Source organism: Manacus candei, unplaced genomic scaffold (genome assembly GCF_025592945.1).
Source record: "Manacus candei isolate 608988 ecotype Guabito, Panama unplaced genomic scaffold, ASM2559294v1 h1tg000037l, whole genome shotgun sequence".
Classification (NCBI taxonomy): domain Eukaryota; kingdom Metazoa; phylum Chordata; class Aves; order Passeriformes; family Pipridae; genus Manacus; species Manacus candei.
The window spans coordinates 9,811,483-9,831,410 of NW_026138085.1; the positions used below are offsets into that span (position 1 = coordinate 9,811,483).

General features: G+C 62.2%; 1 protein-coding gene across 34 annotated transcripts; it reads right to left on the reverse strand.

Moving 5' to 3' along the window:
* Window positions 1-2,676: 2,676 nt before the first annotated feature.
* Window positions 2,677-19,811, reverse strand: PDLIM7 (PDZ and LIM domain 7). 34 transcript variants are annotated; one of them, XM_051794315.1, is made up of 24 exons: window positions 19,700-19,811; window positions 18,360-18,466; window positions 14,829-14,980; window positions 14,504-14,534; window positions 12,913-12,929; window positions 12,155-12,309; window positions 11,769-11,805; window positions 11,134-11,172; window positions 10,875-11,029; window positions 10,502-10,538; window positions 9,524-9,678; window positions 9,120-9,156; window positions 8,463-8,501; window positions 8,186-8,340; window positions 7,785-7,817; window positions 6,920-6,959; window positions 6,647-6,801; window positions 6,258-6,294; window positions 5,267-5,325; window positions 4,900-5,134; window positions 4,643-4,823; window positions 4,361-4,481; window positions 3,818-3,933; window positions 2,677-3,577 (listed from the first exon to the last, which is right to left on the reverse strand). In XM_051794315.1, exons 2-24 carry the CDS (start codon window positions 18,462-18,464, stop codon window positions 3,491-3,493), a joined length of 2,178 nt encoding a protein of 725 aa, XP_051650275.1. In that variant the 5' UTR covers window positions 18,465-18,466; window positions 19,700-19,811; the 3' UTR covers window positions 2,677-3,490. The 34 variants fall into 34 exon arrangements, with proteins under 34 accessions (XP_051650275.1, XP_051650273.1, XP_051650274.1 ...); XM_051794313.1 differs by having other exon boundaries at window positions 7,785-7,820; XM_051794314.1 differs by lacking the exon at window positions 12,913-12,929 and having other exon boundaries at window positions 7,785-7,820; window positions 12,155-12,326.
* Between the last annotated feature and the right edge of the window lie 117 nt (window positions 19,812-19,928).

The window sequence follows — 19,928 nt, forward strand, 5'->3', positions numbered from 1 at the left end:
CCGCCCGCCGCCGCGCCCGGTCCTAGCGCCGCGAACGGCGGCCCCCCTCCCCTCCCCTCCCCTCCGCCCCCCGCCGACCGGCCCCCGCCCCCGCCGCGCCCCCGGGGCTCCCCCAGGGCACGCCGCCGACCGCGCCGAGCGGCCCCGGGCCGGGACTCCGGGGGTGCGGACGGCATCGCCCCCGCCCAGGGCTGCCCCTGCACACGGTTCGCCCCCGGCATCCCGCAGCCTGGGCTCTACTCAGTCTCCGCAACACCGCGCCCCGGGTCGTTACCCCCCCCAGGGACACTGAACCCCGTCTCAGCTCCTCATAGGAACCTGTACCCTGGGTGATTTCTCATCTCCGCTCTGGGGACTTGCATCCTGTGCTGCCCCCCCGGGAACCTGCACCCTGGGAACCTCACTGAGTGGTCCTCTCCATCCCCGGACCCTCCCCTGCCCCATGTCTTCTTCACTCAGGGGACACAGCACACCAGGCTTCCTGTGCCTTCAACTCCCCTCCACAGAGCTGCCGTGCCCGAGGTTTTCTCTCCAAGGACACGGCACCGTGGGCTCTGCCCCACACACCCAGCTGTGCCCTTGCTGCTGTGCAAGGGTTGGTGGGCACAGCCTTTTTGGGGGCTCCTTTGCTGCCTGCCTGCCCCTCCATGCCCACTGCTCCCAAACATTGACTGCCCTCAGAACCCTGCCAGGCTGTGTCCAACAGCACCTTTCCCAGGAGGTTTTGCCTCTGCATGAACTCTCACAGTTGCTTTTGCACTGACCCATGCAGGGCTCTGCAGGGGCTCCCAGCCAGGTCCTCATGCTCTGGCTAGGGCAGGCAGTATCACCCTGTCCCCCGGCACTGGCCCAGCCCAGCCCAGAACCACGCTGAAGGGGTCTCTGCTGGAGCAGCAGTGGCCTGATCCCTGCAAGTTGGGATTGTTCCCAAGCCAAGCCCTTCAGTGCAGCCTGTGGATGAGCCCAGTGGGACAGGGGACAGCGCCGCGGGCCCTGCCTATGCTGTCTGCTCCCTTTCATGCCTTCCTTGCACCAGCATTTGCAAGCGAGGCCAGAGCAGGAGCCACCCTAAGAGGTTGTGAGAGTTTGGGAGCAGCTGTGGAGCAGCTGCCGGGGCCAGTGAGGGGGCTGGGGCCGTGTCAGGCGCCTCACAGGAGGCTCAGATGGCTTTGGGGGTGGATGTGGTGGGACTATGCTCAGGGACATGGTGGGAGCCCTAAGCCTGCCGCTGCCAGGCTTTGTTCTCAGAGCAGCGAGGCTGCAGCCCCTCCCAAGGCTCCACCTCCACAGCCCACCCGAGACCCTCCTTCCGCTGTCTGTGCACAAGCTCCTCACATGGTGCGCAGAGCTGGTGGGCAAGAGCTGCTCTTGGCAAAGCACAGAGGCACCTTGGGTGGTAGAGCCATCATCAGTAGGGGGCAGAGGCAACAGGGCATGAACCCAATGGAGCTGAGCCCCCTGTGAGTGCAGACCTGGCAGTGGCACAGGGGGGCTGGCTGTGGTACTGTGGCTCTGCCCTGGCCCTGCTCCAAGGCCGGGCATCCCAGGGCTGAGCTGGCAGAACCTGTTCCCAGGCCGTGCTACCCCAGCAGGCTCCGTCCCGCATGGCTGCCTCCCCCTGCCCTTTCTCTGCCCTCCACTCACTGGTTGCTGTCCTGGCTGAGCCAGGGTTGGCTCGGCAGCTGCTCATGTGGGGCCACAGCCGCCTCACCTTCCCCCGTGCTTCCCCTGGCCTTGGCTGCACAGCTGGGACTCACGCTCAGGCACTCACCCATCCCTGCTCCTCCCAGTCCTGCCAGGCAGGCACCATTTTTACAGCTGTGTCCTGCTGCTCCTCAGTGTGACCCTCCCACTGCCCACATGTGCCCCAGCCTGAGCGCCCAGCCCCAGCCTGTCTCCATCACTCCTTTCCCCGCCTCATCTTTGACAGGGTTTTGCACTCCTGCAGCTGGCAGTAGGAAGATGTGGCACTACTGCCCAGATCTGGGTGATGCCAGGAGGCATTTGGCTTCCCAGAGCCAGCTCCTGCCCCCGGCAGAACCTTCCAGTAGATTAGCAAGACAATTTTCCTTACAATTGCTCATCACTGCAAGAGCTGCAATTATTAATGACCGTTCCAGCTGTCAGAGCGAAGCAGGAGGAGAACACCCGCTTCCCCACACCCGCTGCCCTCAAGCCCGTTCCAGGCGGAGGTGCCGGCACGGCCTCACACCCATCCTCCGGGACAGCAGCTGCATCGCGTGAGCGAACACTTGGCTGCCCCACACCGGAGAACGCCCAGAGCTGGTGCACGTGGCCCATGTGTCCCGTGACTTCTCGTCCCCTGTGCAGGACTCGGGGCCAGGGCACAGCAGGGACCAGAGGACACTGCCAGGTAAGGGGGGACCACTAAGGTCTGAGCCCTGCCCCATTTCCCCTCGCTGCGTTTTGCCCCTCAGATTAGTTACTGCCTCTGTTAGTGATCCTGCCTGCTACAAACAGAGGGATGACCCAGGCAGCACAAGGGGTCCAGCCCGGGCTGACGCGGGCAGAGGAGGAGAAATCAGAGGTGAAGATTTTCCCTGGAAAGCTGGAAGGAGCTGAGTCAGGCCCCAGGGGGGCCAGGATGAGGGCAGAGCATGACCTTCCCAGCTGGCTGCACCTCAGTCGGCAAAACCGCAGGCCTGGAGACAGCCGGCACTCGCAGAGATGTGTTTATTAAAGGCATTAAAAGCACCGTGGCTACATCAGTGCAGCCCGACCAGAGGGTGTGGGTTGGGGGGAGGCATCGATGGGCCCAGGACGGTGGTGACAGAGCACTCTTTGGCAGGAAGCCGTGCCCAAGCCTTGCAGGAGCAGACAGCCAGCTGGCCATCAACACAAGCTGCCAGCCCAGGGCTGGGGCACACCAGGCTGGGGGTGCTGCCAGCCTCAGGGGAGCAGTGGGGTTGCAAGGCATGGACTTCCCTTGGAATGCAGCCAGGGCAGGAAGCCACTGCAGCAGTTTGTGGGATGATTGGGGGGTTGCTGTGGGTAGGGGAGCAGGGCTGGGTCTCCAGCCCCATGCACTAAGCACACAGCAGGGAAGGTGAGGAAGAGTGTGGCAGGGGGTTGGTCCTCACCCATTCAGGGATGTGTTAGGAACATCCCTGCCCCAGCACTGAGCTGCCAGGCAGCAAGGGAGCAGCCTGGTTGCACCAGAGCATCCCCAATTCCAGCCTCAGCACGGCTGTGCCCACTATGCTGCGTGGTTCAGGGGCAGGAAATCCATGCAGCATCCCCTTCCCAGGGCTCCTAGGGCCAGTCAGGAAGCACAGAAGAAGTCACCCAGCTATAAGGGCTCTGCACCCAGCACTGTCTCCAGCTGAATTCAGGCCAGGAGCTGCCAGGAAAGAGGTAGGAGCAAGGGAAAGGGCCAAGGGCCCAGCCTGGTTCCCTGGAGGCATCAGGATGGGAGGAGAGGAGCATGCAGGGCCAGGGGCACGCGTGGGCACAGCTGAACTTCCACCCCTCACACATGGGAGAAAGCATGGCTCTTGCAGAGCGGCTTGTCCTTCTTGGAGTAGAATGTCTTCCCTTCCAGGTTGGTCTGGCAGATCTGGGAAGGAGAGTACAGGTGATCAGGTTGGGGGGCTGAGTCAGCCTCCAGGTCTCCCCTACCCCCAGGACCCAGCACTGGTGTCACCCAGGTGCCAGGGACCAAAAGGCTGAGAGCCAATTCCCAAGCCCCCAGCACAGAGACAAGTGGGGAAAACCTTGTGGCAACAGAGTCCCTGTGCTGCTGGTGTACCCCACGCGGGGCATGACTGTTGGAGAGAGACACAGGCACATGGCTCACCGCACAGACGAAGCAAGTGTCGTGCCAGCTGAACCCCAGGGCCTCCAGGAACCGGTCCCCAGCATCGATCTTGAAGTCACAGCCACGGCACTTGGTGCCAAACATCTTCTCGTAGTCTGTGAGGAGAGTAGAGCCCAGGTCAGCATTTCTTTGTACCACAGCCCCTCATCCCAGAGGAGTAGGGCTGCAGCTCAACCGGGATCCCACAGGCACAGCCTGGGGCCAACCTGCTGCCAGTCCTGAGGGGACAATGCCCCAGACAAAGTGTCCGGGCCATGCAGGTGGCCCAGCACCACAGGGCTGCAGGGAAGAGGCAAATCTCATCTCCCAGGGTGCAGCACTCACTTTGATGTACATCCTCCCTCATCACCATGGCAACACAGGAGTGATGGCACTACCAGGAGGACTGGGATGGAGAACTTGAGGCTGCAGGAGCTCTCCATGGCCCAGGGCAACTCACCCCTCAACCCCTGTGGGCAGCTGTTGAGCCCCAACAGTGCACCAGGGCCACATGGGGTGACACATGGGGTCCCTGGGTCCTACCTCTCTCGCAGTAGGGCTGTCCCTCCTCCATGTAGAAGGCTCGGTTGCGGATGGGAGTTTTGCAGGCATTGCAAGTGAAGCACTGCACGTGCCAGGTCATCTTCAGAGCGTGCATGACCTCCTGGAAGGGAGCCACTGTCAGCCAGGGGCAGGACCACCCAGGGCAGGAAGGGACAAGGGATCCCATGGGATGGGATTAGGGTGGGAAGGGACAGAGCCAGGCACCCATAGGTGAGCGGGGAGCAAGGACAGGAGGTGCAGGACAGACTGAGGGACACTCACTCCGGTGATCTTCTTCTTGCACTTGGCACAGCTGGGCGCGTAGCGTGAATCGTAGCACTTAGGGCAGAAGATGGAACCTTTCTCCTCAAAGAAGCCGCCCTCATCCAGCACCTTCCTGCACTGGCAGCAGGTGAACTCCTCGGGATGGTAATAATGTCCCAGTGCCACCAGGTACCGTCCCCTGTGGCAGGACAGAGCCACGTCAGCCATGCCAGGGCCCAGGATGCTGGCAGGGGGTGGTGGTGGCCAGGGCTCACCTGATGACCTTGTTGCACTTGTAGCAGAGGGGGGTGCAGCCGGGCCCCTCGGGGGCCTGCTGGGCCGCCTGCACGATGGAGCTGCGGTTCTGCATGGGGGTCGGCGTGGCCGGCTGGCTGTGCTTGCTCACCACCGTGCTCGTCTTGTCCGGAGCGTAGCGCTCGGCGAACGACGGGTCCACAGCCCACGGTGGGCGGCTGGTGGGGCCCGGGGTGGCAGTGGGGGTCCTGGGGGCTGCATGCACACACACGTCTCTACAACAGTCCTGATTCCTCTGCAGCCCCCTCCCAGAACCCGCGGCTGAGTGAGTGGCATCACCCAGCAGCCCCACCCCTCTCCCGAAAAGCCCAGAGATGTTTTGCTCACCCAGTCCTGGCTCAGTCTTCATCGCTGCTCCTGGAGATGGGTCCGACACGGAGACCTGGCTACAGAACATGCAGTTAATCCAGCCTGCCCCACTCTGCTGCCCAGAGGGTGCAGGCAGGGTCCCCCACCCCAACAAGCAGGCAGGACCTGGCCAAGCCCCCGTGCCCAGCCAGTAGCTGGTTTGGTGATGAGGAACCATCAGCCCTGCCAAGACACAGCACCCCTAGGGTGTCTGGTACCCACTGTGGTGGTCTGAGGAGTGGCAGGAGGGAGGAATCCGGGCTGTGTCAGACTGACCAGGGGCCCCAGGGACCCCACAGACTCTGGCTGCCTGCTTACATGCAGTGATCACTCACAGTCACATTGGGGTGCAGAGGGGCTTGGACCCAATGTGATGCAGGGAGCCCTGGGGCCCAACTCAGCAGAACTGGGGACAAGCAGGGCAAGCCAGGGCCAGAGAGGCACAGCCCACCCAAGAGAGGGGACAGGGACTGAGGGAGAGCCAGTGGCTCTGTTCCTCTCCAGGGTAAACACAAAAGGAGATGGCTACAAACCCAGGAGCTTTTATTAGTGGCAGAGCAAACTGGGCAGAGCTGGAACCCAAGGGCCACAGCACCAGGGCAGAAGGCATCACAGACAGGTGAAGGCAAAAACTGGGGTGCGGTGCACCACTCCTGCCCAGCTTCATGGAGTGAGGAACAGCCCTGGCTCCCTTCCCTGCCCCACACAGGGAGAAGAGGGTGACACCCACCAACTCTGCCCAGCTGCCCCACACCAGGCCCACGGGACACCATGCCCCAGGTGCAGGTGCTGCCCAAACATCGAAACACCCCAGCAGGATTTTGCCAGTGCCATCAGTCACCCCCAGCCTGCTGTTTCTGGGACACAATGGTGCAGCTCAGCATTCCCAGCTGAGGAGCAACAATGCCCAACAGGTCCTGCCCAGGACATGCAGCCCCACAGGGCTCCTGCTGCCACACACTCCCCTTACCTGGGCTTCCTAACAAACATCTCATCATGATCCTCCACTGAGCGCAGCAGGAGAAAAAGGAGGAAACAGAGTCAGTCTGCTGAGACCCAGGCCCAGACACAGCAAGAGGGGAAAGGGAAGGGAGGAAAACCGACCTCCTCACCTGCCATCCCCCTGCCCCAAGGTACAGCCCTTGGGCCAGAGCCATGGGCCAGAGCACAACCCCAGACCAGCAGCAGCACCACAAGCCCACACACAGCCCTGGGCAGCTCTCGCTGGCTCAGCTGCCCAGAGGGACCACATGGGGCCAAAAACAACACTCTGGTGCCACAATACAGCCCCTGCTGGGCTCCAGCAACCCAGGCAAAGTCTGGCACCCCCAGCCAGCACCAGGCCCTGCAGGAACTCACTGCCATCTGTGCCCGTCAGCTGGGCCAGTTTGCGGAAGGAGCGGGACTGGGAGGTCCCGGTGCGGGGCTGCCAGTCCTCAGCGTCCTCTAACATCCGCAGCTTCCCAGGGTTGCACCCAGGGGTGCTGGGGGGCTCCAGCAGCTGAGGGGGCTGCCTGTGAGTGACAGAGGGCAAGAGCTCAGCATCAAGCACAGACCCTGCTTCAGCACAGGGTAGTGCTCCCAGAGGTGCCCCGCCACATGCCAACACCTCTGCCAGACCCTGGCACTCACCGCTGCTCCACCGTGCCCCAGCTGGACCCACGGGTATCCCTATGGCATCGAAAAAACGGCGGCACAACAGTCAGTGGTGGACCCATGGCTCAGCCCATCCTTCACATACACACCCACAGCCTCAAAGATACATGAGCCTCGTGGAAATGTCGACAGCATTCACTCCTGACCAGCCTTACAGCCATTCTACGGCCCCACAAGGCATCATGCCCCAAGACTAGCTGCTGTCCAGTGCCTCCCAACACCCCAACCAAGATGTTATCAGTGCCAACAGCCACCCCCATCCACTGTGTCCAGCACACGGTGCTGCATCTCGGCCTCCTCAGCTGGGTGCCAGCAGTGCCCAGCGGGTCCTGCCCAGCACAGGGACACCATTTGGGGACATGTGTTTGGTGAGTGGGTGTCCAGGCAGGACCCTCCCGAGGTAATGGTCAAAGCAGTGGCTGAGCACTGGCAGTGCCTGTTGTGGGCTGAGGGCAGGGGGGGCTCTGTGGCTCTGTTAACAGGTCAGTTCTGGGAGACGGAGAGGACAGAGAGGGAGACAAGAAACCACTACAGGGCAAAGAGCTTCCTGAGAGTCACCACAAGCAGCGAGAGTGAGGGCAAATGAGCTGGTGGTACTCATCCAGCTCAGTTTATCTGCCTGGCAGCTCCACACCAGGCTCAAGGGACAATGTGCCCCAAGTGCAGGCACTACCCTGCACCTCCCAACATCTCATCGCCAGGTTTCCCAGAGCCATCAGACTCCTCCACTATCCATACACCCAAAAAGCTAAGGTGCAGCTCAGCATTCCCAGCTCAGAGCCAGCAGTGCCCAGACACCTGCCTGGGACATGCAGCCCTTGCACATGCTCCCCTTACCTTATGGGCTTTTTAACAAGCTCATCCTCACCATCCTCTACTGTGAACAACAGGAGAAAAAGGGGAAGATGGAGTCAGTCTGGGGCAACCAAGGACCAGGCACAGCAGGAAGGGAAAGGGCAAGGAAAAGGAAAAGGAGGAAAATCGACCTCCCCACCCACCATCTCCTTACCCCATTGCACAGCCCTACCCAGCCATGGGGCAGAGCACAACCCCAGACCAGTGGCACCACCATGAGCTCACACACAGCCCCGGGCAGCTCCGGCTGGCTCAGCTGCCCTCAAGGGGTGATTTGGAGCCAAAACCAAAGCCCTGGTGTCACATGACCCCACAGTCTCTGTCAGATTCTGGCTACCCCAACAGAGTCCATCACCCCAGCCAGCACCAGGCCCTGCAGGAACTCACTGCCATCTGTGCCCGTCAGCTGGGCCAGTTTGCGGAAGGAGCGGGACTGGGAGGTCCCGGTGCGGGGCTGCCAGTCCTCAGCGTCCTCTAACATCCGCAGCTTCCCAGGATCACACCCGGGGCTTCTGGGGGGCTCCAGCGGCTGAGAGGGCTGCCTGTGAGTGACAGAGGGCAGGAGCTCAGCCAGCACCAAGCACAGACCCTTCTTCAGCACAGGGTAGTGCTCCCAAAGGTGCCCCGCCACATGCCAACACCTCTGCCAGACCCTGGCACTCACCGCTGCTCCACCACGCCCCAGCTGGACCCATGGGCATCCCTGTGGCATCAGAAAAAACAGCAGCACAACTGTCAATGGTGGATCCATGGCTCGGCCCATCCTTCCCATATGTACTCAGTCCCATGGAGGCACAAGCCATGTGAAAATGCTGGCAGCACTGACTCCCAACCAGCCTTGCAGCTGCTCCACAACTGCATGGAACATAATGCCCCAAGACCAGTTGCAGCCCAGCAGCCCCCAACACCCCCAGCAAGGTGCTGTCAGTGCCATCAGCCATCCCCATCCACTGTGTCCAGTCCACGGTGCTGCACTTTGGCCTCTCCAGCTCTGTGCCAGCAGTGCCCAGAGGGTCCTGCCTGCACACCTCACATGGGGACAGCCTGTCTGGGGACAGCCTGTCTGACAGCTGGGTGCCCAGGCAGAACCCTCCTGAGGCGATAGTCAGAGCAGTGGCTGAGCACCAGTGGTGCCTCTTGCCTCTTGGAAACTGCCCGAGTCTGGGGGAGGGAGAGGACCGAGAGGGAGAAAAGAATCTGCACAGAGCAAAGAGCATCCCCAGAGTGACTGCAAGCTGTGAGGATGAAGCAGCCAGGTGGGCTGAGCCCCAGGTGGGCACCTTGTGGCTCCTACTGCCACCAATTCACATGCTCCCCTTACCTGGGCTTTTTATCAAGCTCATCCTCACCATCCTCCACTATGCGCAACAGGAGAGAAAGAGGAAGATGGAGTTAGTCTGTGGCAACTCAGGCCCACGCACAGCAGGAAGGAAAGGGAAGGGAAAGGAAGGAAAAACACCCTCTCCTCCTGCTGCCCCCTTGCGCCAATGCACAGCCCTGCCCAACCATGAGGCAGAGGATGGCACCAGACCAGTGGCACCACCATGAGCCTGCACACAGCCCTGGGCAGCTCCCGCTGGCTCAGCTGCCACAGAGGGCCCACATGAGGCCAAAACCAATGCCCCGCTGCCACAACACACCACAGCTTTTATCCAGTTCCAGATGCCCCAGCAAAGCTGAGCACACCCAGCCTGTCAGCCAGTGCCAGGCCACATGGGAACTCACTGCTGTCTGCGCCCACCAGCCGGGCCAGTTTGCGGAAGGAGCGGGATTGGGAGGTCCAAGTGTGGGGCTGCGAGTCATCAATGTCCTGCAACATCCGCAGCTTCACAGGGTCACACACGGGGCTGCTGGGGGGCTCCAGCAGCTGAGGGGGCTGCCTGTGAGTGACAGAGGGCAGGAGCTCAGCCAACACCAAGCACAGACCGTGCTTCAGCACAGGGTAGTGCTCCCAAAGGTGCCCTGGCACATGCCAACACCTCTGCCAGACCCCAGCACTCATCACTGTTGCCCTGTACCCCATCTGGACACACAGGCATCCCTGTGGTATCAGAAAAAACGGTGGCACAACAGTCAGTGGCTGACCCATAGCTTAGCCCATCCTTCCCGTATGCCCCACCAGCTCAGGGATACACAAGCCTTACAGAAATACCGTCAGTATTCACTCCTGACCAGCCTTACAGCCCACCAAAACATCGTACCCCAGGTCCAGTCCCTGCCCAGGAACTCCCAACACCCCAATCAAGGTGTTATCAGTGCCACCAGCCACCCCCACCCACTGTGTCCAGTGTACAGTACTGTACACAGTGCTGCATCTCAGCCTCCCCAGCTCCACGCCAGCAGTGCCCAGCAGGTCCTACCCAGCACAGGGACACCCCATTTGGGGACCCCATCTGGCAGGTGGCTGTCTGGGCAGGACCCTCACAAGGTGATTGTCAGAGCAGTGGCTGAGCACTGGCAGTGCCTCTTGTGGGGTGAGCACGGGTCACGCTCTGCAGTTCTGCCAGCAGCTCATCTCCGGGGAGATGGAGAAGACAGAGAGACCTGAGGGTGGAGGACAAGGAGAGGAGAAAAGAAAGAGCAACAGGGAAAAGAGCTTCTCTAGAGTGACTGCAAGCTGTGAGGATGAAGCAGCCAGGTGGGCTGAGCCCAGGGTGTGCATGTTGTAGCTCCTACTGCCAACCCAGCACACGCTCCCCTTACCTGGGCTTTTTATCAAGCTCATCCTCACCATCCTCCACTGCGTGCAACAGGAGAAAAAGGGGAAGATGGAGTCAATCTGGGGCAACCAAGGACCAGGCACAGCAGGAAGGGAAAGGAGGAAAACCAACCTCCCCACTCACCATCCCTTACCCCATTGCACAGCCCTGCCCAGTCATGGGGCAGAGCACAGCCCCAGACCACCAGCAGCACCACCACAAGCCCACACACAGCCTCGGGCAGCTCCCGCTGGCTCAGCTGCCCTCAAGGGAGCCAAAACCAAACCTTTAGTGACACGTCACCCCACAGCCTCTGTCAGATTCTAGCTAACACAGTCCATCACCCCCAGCCAGCACCAGGCCCTGCAGGAACTCACTGCCATCTGTGCCCGTCAGCTGGGCCAGTTTGCGGAAGGAGCGGGACTGGGAGGTCCCGGTGCGGGGCTGCCAGTCCTCAGCGTCCTCTAACATCCGCAGCTTCCCAGGATCACACCCGGGGCTTCTGGGGGGCTCCAGTGGCTGAGGGGGCTGCCTGTGAGTGACAGAAGGCAGGAGTTCAGCCAACACAAAGCACAGACCCTGCTTCAGCACAGGATAATGCTCCCAAAGGTGCCTTCGTCAGACCCTCGCACTCACCACTGCTCCACTGTGCCCCAGCCGGACCCATGGGCATCCCTGTGGTATTGAAAAAAATGGCAGCACAACACTCAGGATTTGACCAGGGCTCAGCCCATCCCTCACAAATGCACTCCAGCACAAGGAGAAGTTGGCAACACTCACCTAGCTCTGCCCAGCTGCCCCACACCAGGCTCAGGGCACACTGTGCCCCAGGTCCAGGCAATGCCTGGAACCTCAGAACACCCCCAGCAATGTGTTGTTAGTGCCACCAGCCTTCTCCAGATACCATTTGCTTAAATAGCAATGGCAAAGTTTGGTCTCCCCAGCTTGGTGCCAGCAGTGCCAAGCGGGTCCTACCCGGCACAGGACATCCCATCTGGCCAGTGGGTGTCCGGGCAGGACCCTCCCAAGGTGACACTCAGAGCAGTGGCTGAGCACTGGCAGTGCCCGTGGTGGGCTGAGCACAGGGCAGGTTCTGCGGCTCCACCAACAGCTCATCTCTGAGAAAGGGAGAGGATGGAGGAGGAGGAAAGAAGAAACAGCAACAGGGCAAAGAGCATCCCCAGAGTGACTGCAAGCTGTGAGGATGAAGCAGCCACGTGGGCTGAGCATCTTGTGGCTCCTGCTACCACCCCTGCACATGTTCCCCTTACCTGGGCTTTTTAACAAGCTCATCCTCACCATCCTCCACTGAATGCAACAGGAGAGAAAGGTGGAGTCAGTCTGCGGCAACTGAGGCCCAGAGACAAAAGAAATGGAAAAGGAACAGGAAAGGGAAAACACCCTCTCCTCCAGCCACCCACCTGCCCCATTGCACAGCCCTGCCCAGCCATGGGGCAGAGCACAGCCCCAGACCAGCGGCACCACCACGAGCCCACGCACAGCCCCGGGCAGCTTCCACTGGCTCAGCTGGCCCACAGGGGCCACATGGGGCCAAAACCAACACTCAAGTGCCACAATGCACCACAGCCTTTTCCCAGCTCCAGTTGTCCTGGCACAGCTGGGCAGCCAGCCAGTGCCAGGCCACATGGAAACTCACTGCTGTCTGCGCCCACCAGCCGGGCCAGTTTGCGGAAGGAGCGGGACTGGGAGGTCCAGCTGTGGGGCTGCGAGTCGTCAATGTCCTCTAACATCCGCAGCTTCACAGGGTCGCACACGGGGCTGCTGGGGGGCTCCAGCAGCTGAGGGGGTTGCCTGTGAGTGACAGTCATCTGTCAAATCTGACAGATCTCATGGCATCATTTCTCTGGGGCTGCCCCACACCTCCCCTGGCAAAGAACCACAGCACACCAGTACTCAAGACACCATATGTGTCCTTACTCCCCACCCTTCTACTCCTCTCCAGTAAAGACCTGGCCCACGAAGGACCGACTTTGGACTGATAGTGCGACACTGGCCCCAAGGGCCAGAAGGAGAAAGGACAGAGCAAGAATAAGACATGTTCAAAAAACCACCACTGGGAGAGCTGCACCAGAGCCTGGTGACTGCCCATGGCATGCCACCTGCCCCTGGGCAGGGTGCCTAGCACAGCCCATCAGCCCGTGTCCGGCCAAGCCACATCTTGGGGAGCAGGGAGGGGACCACGCACAAGGAAACTCCAGGGCCCCAGCAGCTGGCAGAGACAGGCAGCACTTGCCCTTCAGGTTGGGGACAGCTTGCTGCGAGAAGTGACCCACCCACACGGGCAGAGCAGCACGTGCTGCCTGTCCCCAGGCTGGCCCTGCCCCAGAGAACAGGGCAATAGCAGGGAAGAGGCATGTGGGGAGGATAGAGAGAGCAGGCAAAAGGCTTACTGACTTGTCAAGGCTCAGCACCTGTAGGGAGAGGGAAAGAGAAAGGGAGGAGAGAAAGAAAGAAAAAGGAAGGTGAAATTAGATCTGCAGCACCCAAGAAGTTTCCAGAGCTCACCTATGGCCTACATTAGTCCCTCTACCCCTGAGACTCACACCCGGCTTGCCCAGGGCTGTGAGCACACCGGGACACAGGGGCAGATGCCAATGGACTAGACTGTGCTCCCTCAAGCCCCAGAACAGGCCTGGGTGCCACATCCCACCCCATTGCCCAGTTCCAGGGCACCACAGCAGCTCTCTCAGGAGGGACCAGGAGCTGCCAGACACAGGCAGCTGAGCAGAGCTGGGTGATGATGGTGCTGTGCAGGGCTGGAGGGTTTCACTCTGCTCACCCTATCCCACCAGCCAGGGGACCAGCAGGACATCCCCAGGCAGCCACCATTTCCCTGCTGCTGCAGATGCCAGCCAGTGTCCTGCTACAGCTGCTGTGTCATGCCTTGCAGGACTCTCCGCAGGCTGACACGTCCCTGAGCTAGGGATTGGCACAAGTGTGGCTGTGTGTCCCTGTGTGCAACAGTCCTGTTGTGCCACCTCAGCACCAGCCAACGGGGACCCCAGCACGGGCACTCTCACCCACTCCCACCCACGGTGTCTGGCATGCAAGGCACAGCAGGGCTGGGCAGCGGGCTCCCCCCAGTCCTCAGGGAGCAGGACGGACAGCAACATACCCATTGTGCTGGGGGGTGCAGGCGGGCGCCAGGGGCGCGTACGTCACAGGTTTCGTCACCAGCCCGGGCTGTGGGTTCGGAGGCGAACCGGCCCCAAAGGGCCGAGCTGTTTTGTTGAGGGCGGTGCTGGGAGCGAAGTTATATTTCAGGGGTTCAGAGCAGGGGAGTGAGTCCTGAGCGAGACAAAACACACAGACACGGGCTCACACATCAAGCAGCATGCAAAGGGCAGCCCTGGGCCAGGCAGCGCAGCAGGCAGCCAGGTAGGAAAGCTGGACAGCACGTGCACCTTGGACACTGGGCTCTGCCAGGCTGGCACCTCTCTCCACAGAGCAGCCAGCCCAGTGACAGCAGGTCACAAATCCAGCCTGAGGGTCATTGGAGGATTAGTAGGTGCCCCGGACACTTGCTGCTGCCCATGGCAGGGCGGTGCACATGCACACACACCCATCGCAACCGTCCTGTGGTACAAAGCTGAACCCATGTAGGTGGCTTCCATCCAGGAGCCACTGGTCACCGGCCTCAGCCCTGCCTCCCTATGCCAGGGCACTCCCCAGCACCAGCAAACACTGTGCTGCACCTGCTCAGTCTCCTCCCCTGCACTGACCCCTCTGCACCCCTGCCCACACCTGGCACCAGCAGGGGCACAGTCTGGGCCAAGTTGCCTCCTGAGCAGATCCTGTTCCCTCTGATCCTCCACGGTGCCAGAGCTGCTCCTCCAGTGGGGTTATCTAGATCTCCAAACACACCCCAGTCCCCTAAAAGCCTGTGAGCCCCAGGAGCAAAATCTATTTATCCATCTACACTCAGAGAGTCCCTTTCCCTGAGACAAGGTTGAGCTGCCACTGCAGCACCATGAGCGACACGTACCTTCTGCGGCTTCCCCAGCTGGTTCTGGGCTCTGCAAGAGAGGAGACAGATGGGCAGGTGCTGGAACTGGCCCAGGCACTGCTGGGACACTGGTACCCCAGGGATGCAACAACCACCCAAGGGGAGCCATGGCCCGCTGGCACTGCCCTGTGGCTCACAGCCAGGCTAAGCCTCATCCGGCCAAGTTGAACCCTCAGATCCAGCCAGGGGCTGCCCAGCTCTGAGCAAAGAGCAGTGATGCCAGGATATGGAGATGCTGGGAGATGGCCCTGGCTATGCTTTGGCCACACCAAGACCCCATGTTTGCAGGACCCATGATTCCTACCTGCTCAGGGTGAGGCAGAGCCTGTCCCCACACGCACGGATCCTGTTCTGGGCCTCAATGTGTGTCATGGCACTGGTGCTCTCCCCGTCGATGTATAGCACCCAGTCGCCCACTCCCACACCAGCCTGAGCCGCCTTCCCACCTGGAGTCAGCTGCAAGACAGACAGAATCAGGGAGAGCTGGAACAGCCAAGTGCTGGCTCGGGAGCAGAGGGATGTCCTCATCCTCATGAAGGCAAGGGGTCTGCTGGGGCTCAGGCTCCCAGCCCAGCACAGGATACCCACACAGGCCTGACCCAGGGGGAGGTGGGAACACCCAGCTCACTCCTCATTTCCCAGTGCATGAGCCCAGAGCAGCTTCTTCCCCTCGGCAGCAGCAGCAGAGGGCAAAGCAGTACTCCAGGGTGCTGCCCAGTCCCTGCCTTCTGGCAGGCTGGGGACCTTGCCAGCACCCCGGGGCCTCATCCCCATGACGCCAAACACGGAGGCGGTGCTGGCTCAGCCTCGGCAGGAAGCCTGGCCACCCCTCAGAGCCATCCCTGTGGTCCCGGGGCAGGAAGGGAGCACAGTGAGTCAGGGCCCTTTGGGCAGCCACATCTCACTGCAAACCACAGGCATGTCCAGCCCTTCGCCTGGGGCGAGGGGGGGTCAGGGGAGGCACCCCTTGGGCACTCCCCCCAGCTGCCTGCGCTCCATGCTCCCGTCCTGTTCCCAGCAGGCGCAGACATTACCTCATTCCCACAGAGAAGCAGGAGCCCTCCCAAGGCAGGGAGACACCCGCCCCCACCCACGCTGCTCCCCCAGACATCGTCGCGCCGGGACAGCCGAGAGCACGGCCACGGGTTCTCCTTCCCGGCCACAGTGCCAGGGATGTGCCTTGCCCCCGCTGTGGCTCCATTGCACGGCTCTACGTCAGCCCTGTCAGCCCCGTGCTGGGAAGTGGAGCCTGTCCTGCCCTCCCCTCCCACCAGGGATGCACAGCCAGAGGCGAGCAGGGCCCAGAGCACCGCACACAGCTCCCAGGCACTGACAGACAGACAGACGTGGGCAGGATGCAGCCATTCCTGCTCCTCCAGCATGGAAGAACTCGAGGCGCTTGGACCCGGACCAAGTATTTCCTCAAGTCCTGTTCGACGTGAACATAAAAGGAGCGAGCCAGATTCCCAGCACTGTCAGAGGGCTGAAAAATCCCTGCCGCTGAGTCCTGGCCCCTCCTTGCCCGTGCGCAGAGCCTGGCTCACCCCAGAGCCACATTCCCCTTCCCTACACCAATACTGGCACTCCATGTGAGGCCAAACTCCATAGCTGGGTTGGATGTGGCTCGGCTCCGCCTGCATCCTGCTGCCACCCCTCAGCCCAGTGCCTGCTCCTCCTGCCCAGCACGGGAGGGTGCCCTCGGCAGCAGTGGTGCCGGCTGGCCATGCTGCTGCAAGCCCCGGCTTGCTGCCCTGGAGGGCTGGGGAAGGCACAGGGCGGCTGTGTGGGTTTGCAGGCAGGAGCAGGAGCTGGGAAATGTTTTCACACGGCCAGTCGGGAAGGGGAGAGCACGTCAGGCTGCGTCACACAGCCTCACCCAGCCCGGTCAGCACTTTCCGTCCCCCTCCATGCTGGCACGCCAGGAAACCCCTGTGGCAGGTGCCAGCTCAGCTGGGAGCTGTGGCAGTGCCAGTCCTCCCGCTTCCCACCCAGGTCTGCTAACCTAAACCCAGGATTTCCTTCCTCCCTTCTCTGCCCAGCCAGTCCTTTGTTCCCTGCACCTCCATCACCCCACCCCGAGAGATGCCCACCTGCCACCCTTTCCAGGGACCCCCAGGACAGAGCATCACCCAGCATGGTGGGGAGAGGCTGGAAGGTGCATCCCCCAGCATCATCCTGCCAGCAGAACCAAGGGTCTCCCCTCTTCCCCAGCTGGTAGAGGCTGGGATGTGTCACACAGCACCCAGCTCCCCAGATGGCAGCCCTTGCCCTGGCTCTGCTGCAGGGACCGCGGCATACAGTCTGCCCAGGTGTCAGTATCCCAGAAGAGCCCCTTGCCACGGGAGATCCACGTGCAGGGGGTCATAGTGGCACTTCTTTTGTATGTGGCCAGTGAGCTGCAGCAGCCTGACAGCTCACCCAGTAGTGTTACAGTGAGGGACACAGCCAAGAGCCAGAGCACACGCCAGTGCTGCTTTCCCCCTGTGGTCCCTGGCCCCACAGAGCAGGACCCCACTGTAGCCCTCAAAGCCGAGGCAGGACGCTTCCTTACATCCTGTTCCAGCAGGGCAAGCTCATGGGAAGCAGTGGCCAAGGGCAGCAGTGTGCTCTGGGCAGGAGCTCTGGGGCTGGGAATGTCTCTGGAGCGCAGAGCAATGCAAGGCTCACCCCTCCCCTCAGACAGAGCACATCACCCTGGCACAAAGCCTGCTCTTAACAGAGAACCCCCCAAAGCTGGCTACATCCCCTCACTGCTCCTGACAGCAGCACTGCCCAAGCCCCACCAAGTGCTGCTTCATAAGGCCCCTGCCCTGGGCTTTGGGAGGCTCCTTCATCCGACCAGACCCTTTGTTAAGCGCTGGCTCGCAGCCAAGAGAAACATTTTTTAGAGAATAAACTCGCTGAGGCTTTCTCTGCGTGCTCAGCAGAGATCAGTGGGCCCTGGGGCAGCGGTGCTGGTGACTCCAGCTTCACATGGTGCCCTCAGGGCCCGTCCTCCCTGCCTGGGTGCTGCAGAGATCTGTGTCCTCTGGGACAGGCATGCAGCGCCGAGCTCGTGCCGGGGACAGGGCCCCACGCAGCGTCCGGTGCCACGAGCAAAGCTGTCCTTCAAGAAGCAGCCTCCGTGCCAGCTGCCCGAGCGCCAGAGGCACAGGCATTGCAGTCACATTCCAAGGCTTATAAGGCAATTGTGTGGCCAGAGCCATGGCCAGCATCCGCCCGGGGACAGACCTGGCCTGGCTGAGCATTGCACCAGGCACAGCTCAAACCAGAGGCCTCAGCCACAACCAGCTGCGGCACAATGGCTCTCCCAGGAGAAACGGGATGGTTTTGTGGAGGGAATCATGTCCCCGTGCAGGCAGCAGTGCAAGCTTCCTCCTCTCCCTGCCCATTTCAGGGATGAGCTCAGGCATGGAGTTAGAAGCTGTGCAGTGGAAGGGAGGGCAGGAGGGCACTGGCTGAGTCCTGGGATGCCGATCCCAGCGTTAGGGTGCCAATCAGGAAGGCAGTCCCACATCTCAGAGAGCAGATCCCTTCCCCCTGTGGTGGGCACGCTCCGGAAGGGGCCTCCCCTGCCCCCTCTGCAGAGGCTGTGCAGCATTTCACATCTCTGCTGCAGTTCTCTGCCCGGAACACCCCTGTGCCGGGCTGCAGCTGATAAGGCACCAAAGAGGCTACATGGAGCCAGGCAGGGCAGGATGCAGCACTCCCGGGGCCCCAACTCATCTGCATCCCCTGTAGGACTCTGACTCAGCCACCTGGACACTGCTGTCACAGCCTCCCTCCCACAGAGGCAGGAAGAAGGATGGTTGTCACCAGCCTTGGCTTCTCTTACCCTGGAGATGGAGAGTGGCATGCTGAAATCCTTCCCTCCCTGCAGCCTGAAGCCCCAGGGTGCCGGCCCATTCAGCATCACTTTGTAGGACTCCATGTCGCCCATCTCTGCAAGGGAAGAGGGTGTGATCCTGGCGTTAGGATACATGGGAACAATGCAGGGAGAGCAGCCGAGGAGGGGGCCCAGCACTTGGCAGGGCAGGATAGAAGGAGGCAGGTCACATTTCCAGCTGTAACTCCACCCTGACCATCCTACACTGTGGTTAGAGACGCACCCCAAATCCATCAGCATCTCCTCCAGCGACGTCAGAGCTGAGGGGCCCAGGCTAACACTGACTAGTGCCAGAGAGCCAGACACAGCCCTGCTGCCACCCACAGTGGAGTGTCTGTGGGCTTTGCTCTCCTCCCAAACCTGGGATGTGCTCTCCCTTGCCGCACCCCAGCAATTCACACTGCTGAGAGCCAAGGCTGTTTAGACCGCAGAGAAGCAACAGCAGGTATGGAAGGATATGAACCAGAAGCGATTTTGCCGGATGAATTAGCAGCAGCAGCAGCGCAGGAGCTGCGTGATGCCACCCGAGGTGCCTGGCAGAGCAGCCAGGCTGGCACTCCAGCAGCCGGCTGAGCAGATGCTCCCTGGGAGTGAGCCCATCTCCAGGGCTTTGGCGGGAGGGAATCCCAGCGCTCCCCTGCCTGACAGCTGTCAGCCGGCCAAGGCTCCGGGCAGATGGGCCAGCACCAGCCTCTTGCCACCCCTCACCTGGATGGAGCCGCCAGACCCCCGCAAAACGCCCCAGGACCTTCCTGCCGGGGTGGAGCGGGGCCGGCTGCGGGACTCCCCGCGCCCGGCATGGGCCGGCGGGGCGGCTGCAGGGCCGGGGGCCAGCGTGCCCCCGCTCTCCCCGGGCCGGTGCGGGCTATATAAGGCGTGTAAGACGACACCAGCCCGCTCCCCGCTCGGGAGGGCCGGGGGAAGAGCTGCGTGTCAGGCATTCCCGGCGCCCGGCAGCCGCGCAAGCTCCAGCGAGGCGCCGGGACGGGGCGGACACCCCGCACCCCTCCCGGCGGGACCGGGCTCGGCCGGACTGGGGGTCCCCAGCGCGCACAGCCTGGGCAGCCCCTCCGACTGCTGGGGAGCCCCCCCCGCCCCGCAGGGGGCCACGCGACCCCTCCCATCGCACAGCACCACCCCTCCCCGCCGGCTCTGCCCCGCACGGGCCCGACCCCGATCATCCGCCTTCTCTCCGACCCAGGCCCCAGTCCTCCATCTCTTGTGTCCCCATCTTCCCCGCAGTGCACGGAGCCCTCCGCCGTGCCCAGGCCCCCCGCACCCCCACTCACCCGCGGCCGGGGGGGCCCGACGGAGCGGGCGAGGAGCGGCGCCGAACGGATCAGACGGACTCGGGACTCGAACCCGGGCACCGCCCCCGCCCGGCCCGGACCCGCCTTATGTAGCACCGGGACGGGGCGGGGCCGGTGGGCGGCTCGGCCAATCAGCGCGCGCGCCTCTGCCCGGCAGGGCGGGCACGGCGGCGCCCCCTGGCGGAGAGGCGAGAGCTGCCCCCCCCGC

What these genes read in the sequence shown, in the direction of transcription:
- PDLIM7 (XM_051794314.1), bottom strand. Translation starts at nt 18,464, where the DNA reads ATGGGCGACATGGAGTCCTACAAAGTGATGCTGAATGGGCCGGCACCC. An exon ending in GCTGACGGGCACAGATGGCA is followed by an intron (nt 7,821 to 8,185) that starts GTGAGTTCCTGC and finishes TGTTGTTCACAG; the next exon opens with TAGAGGATGGTGAGGATGAG. An exon ending in TGAGCTTGTTAAAAAGCCCA is followed by an intron (nt 6,960 to 7,784) that starts TAAGGTAAGGGG and finishes TTCGATGCCATA; the next exon opens with GGGATACCCGTGGGTCCAGC.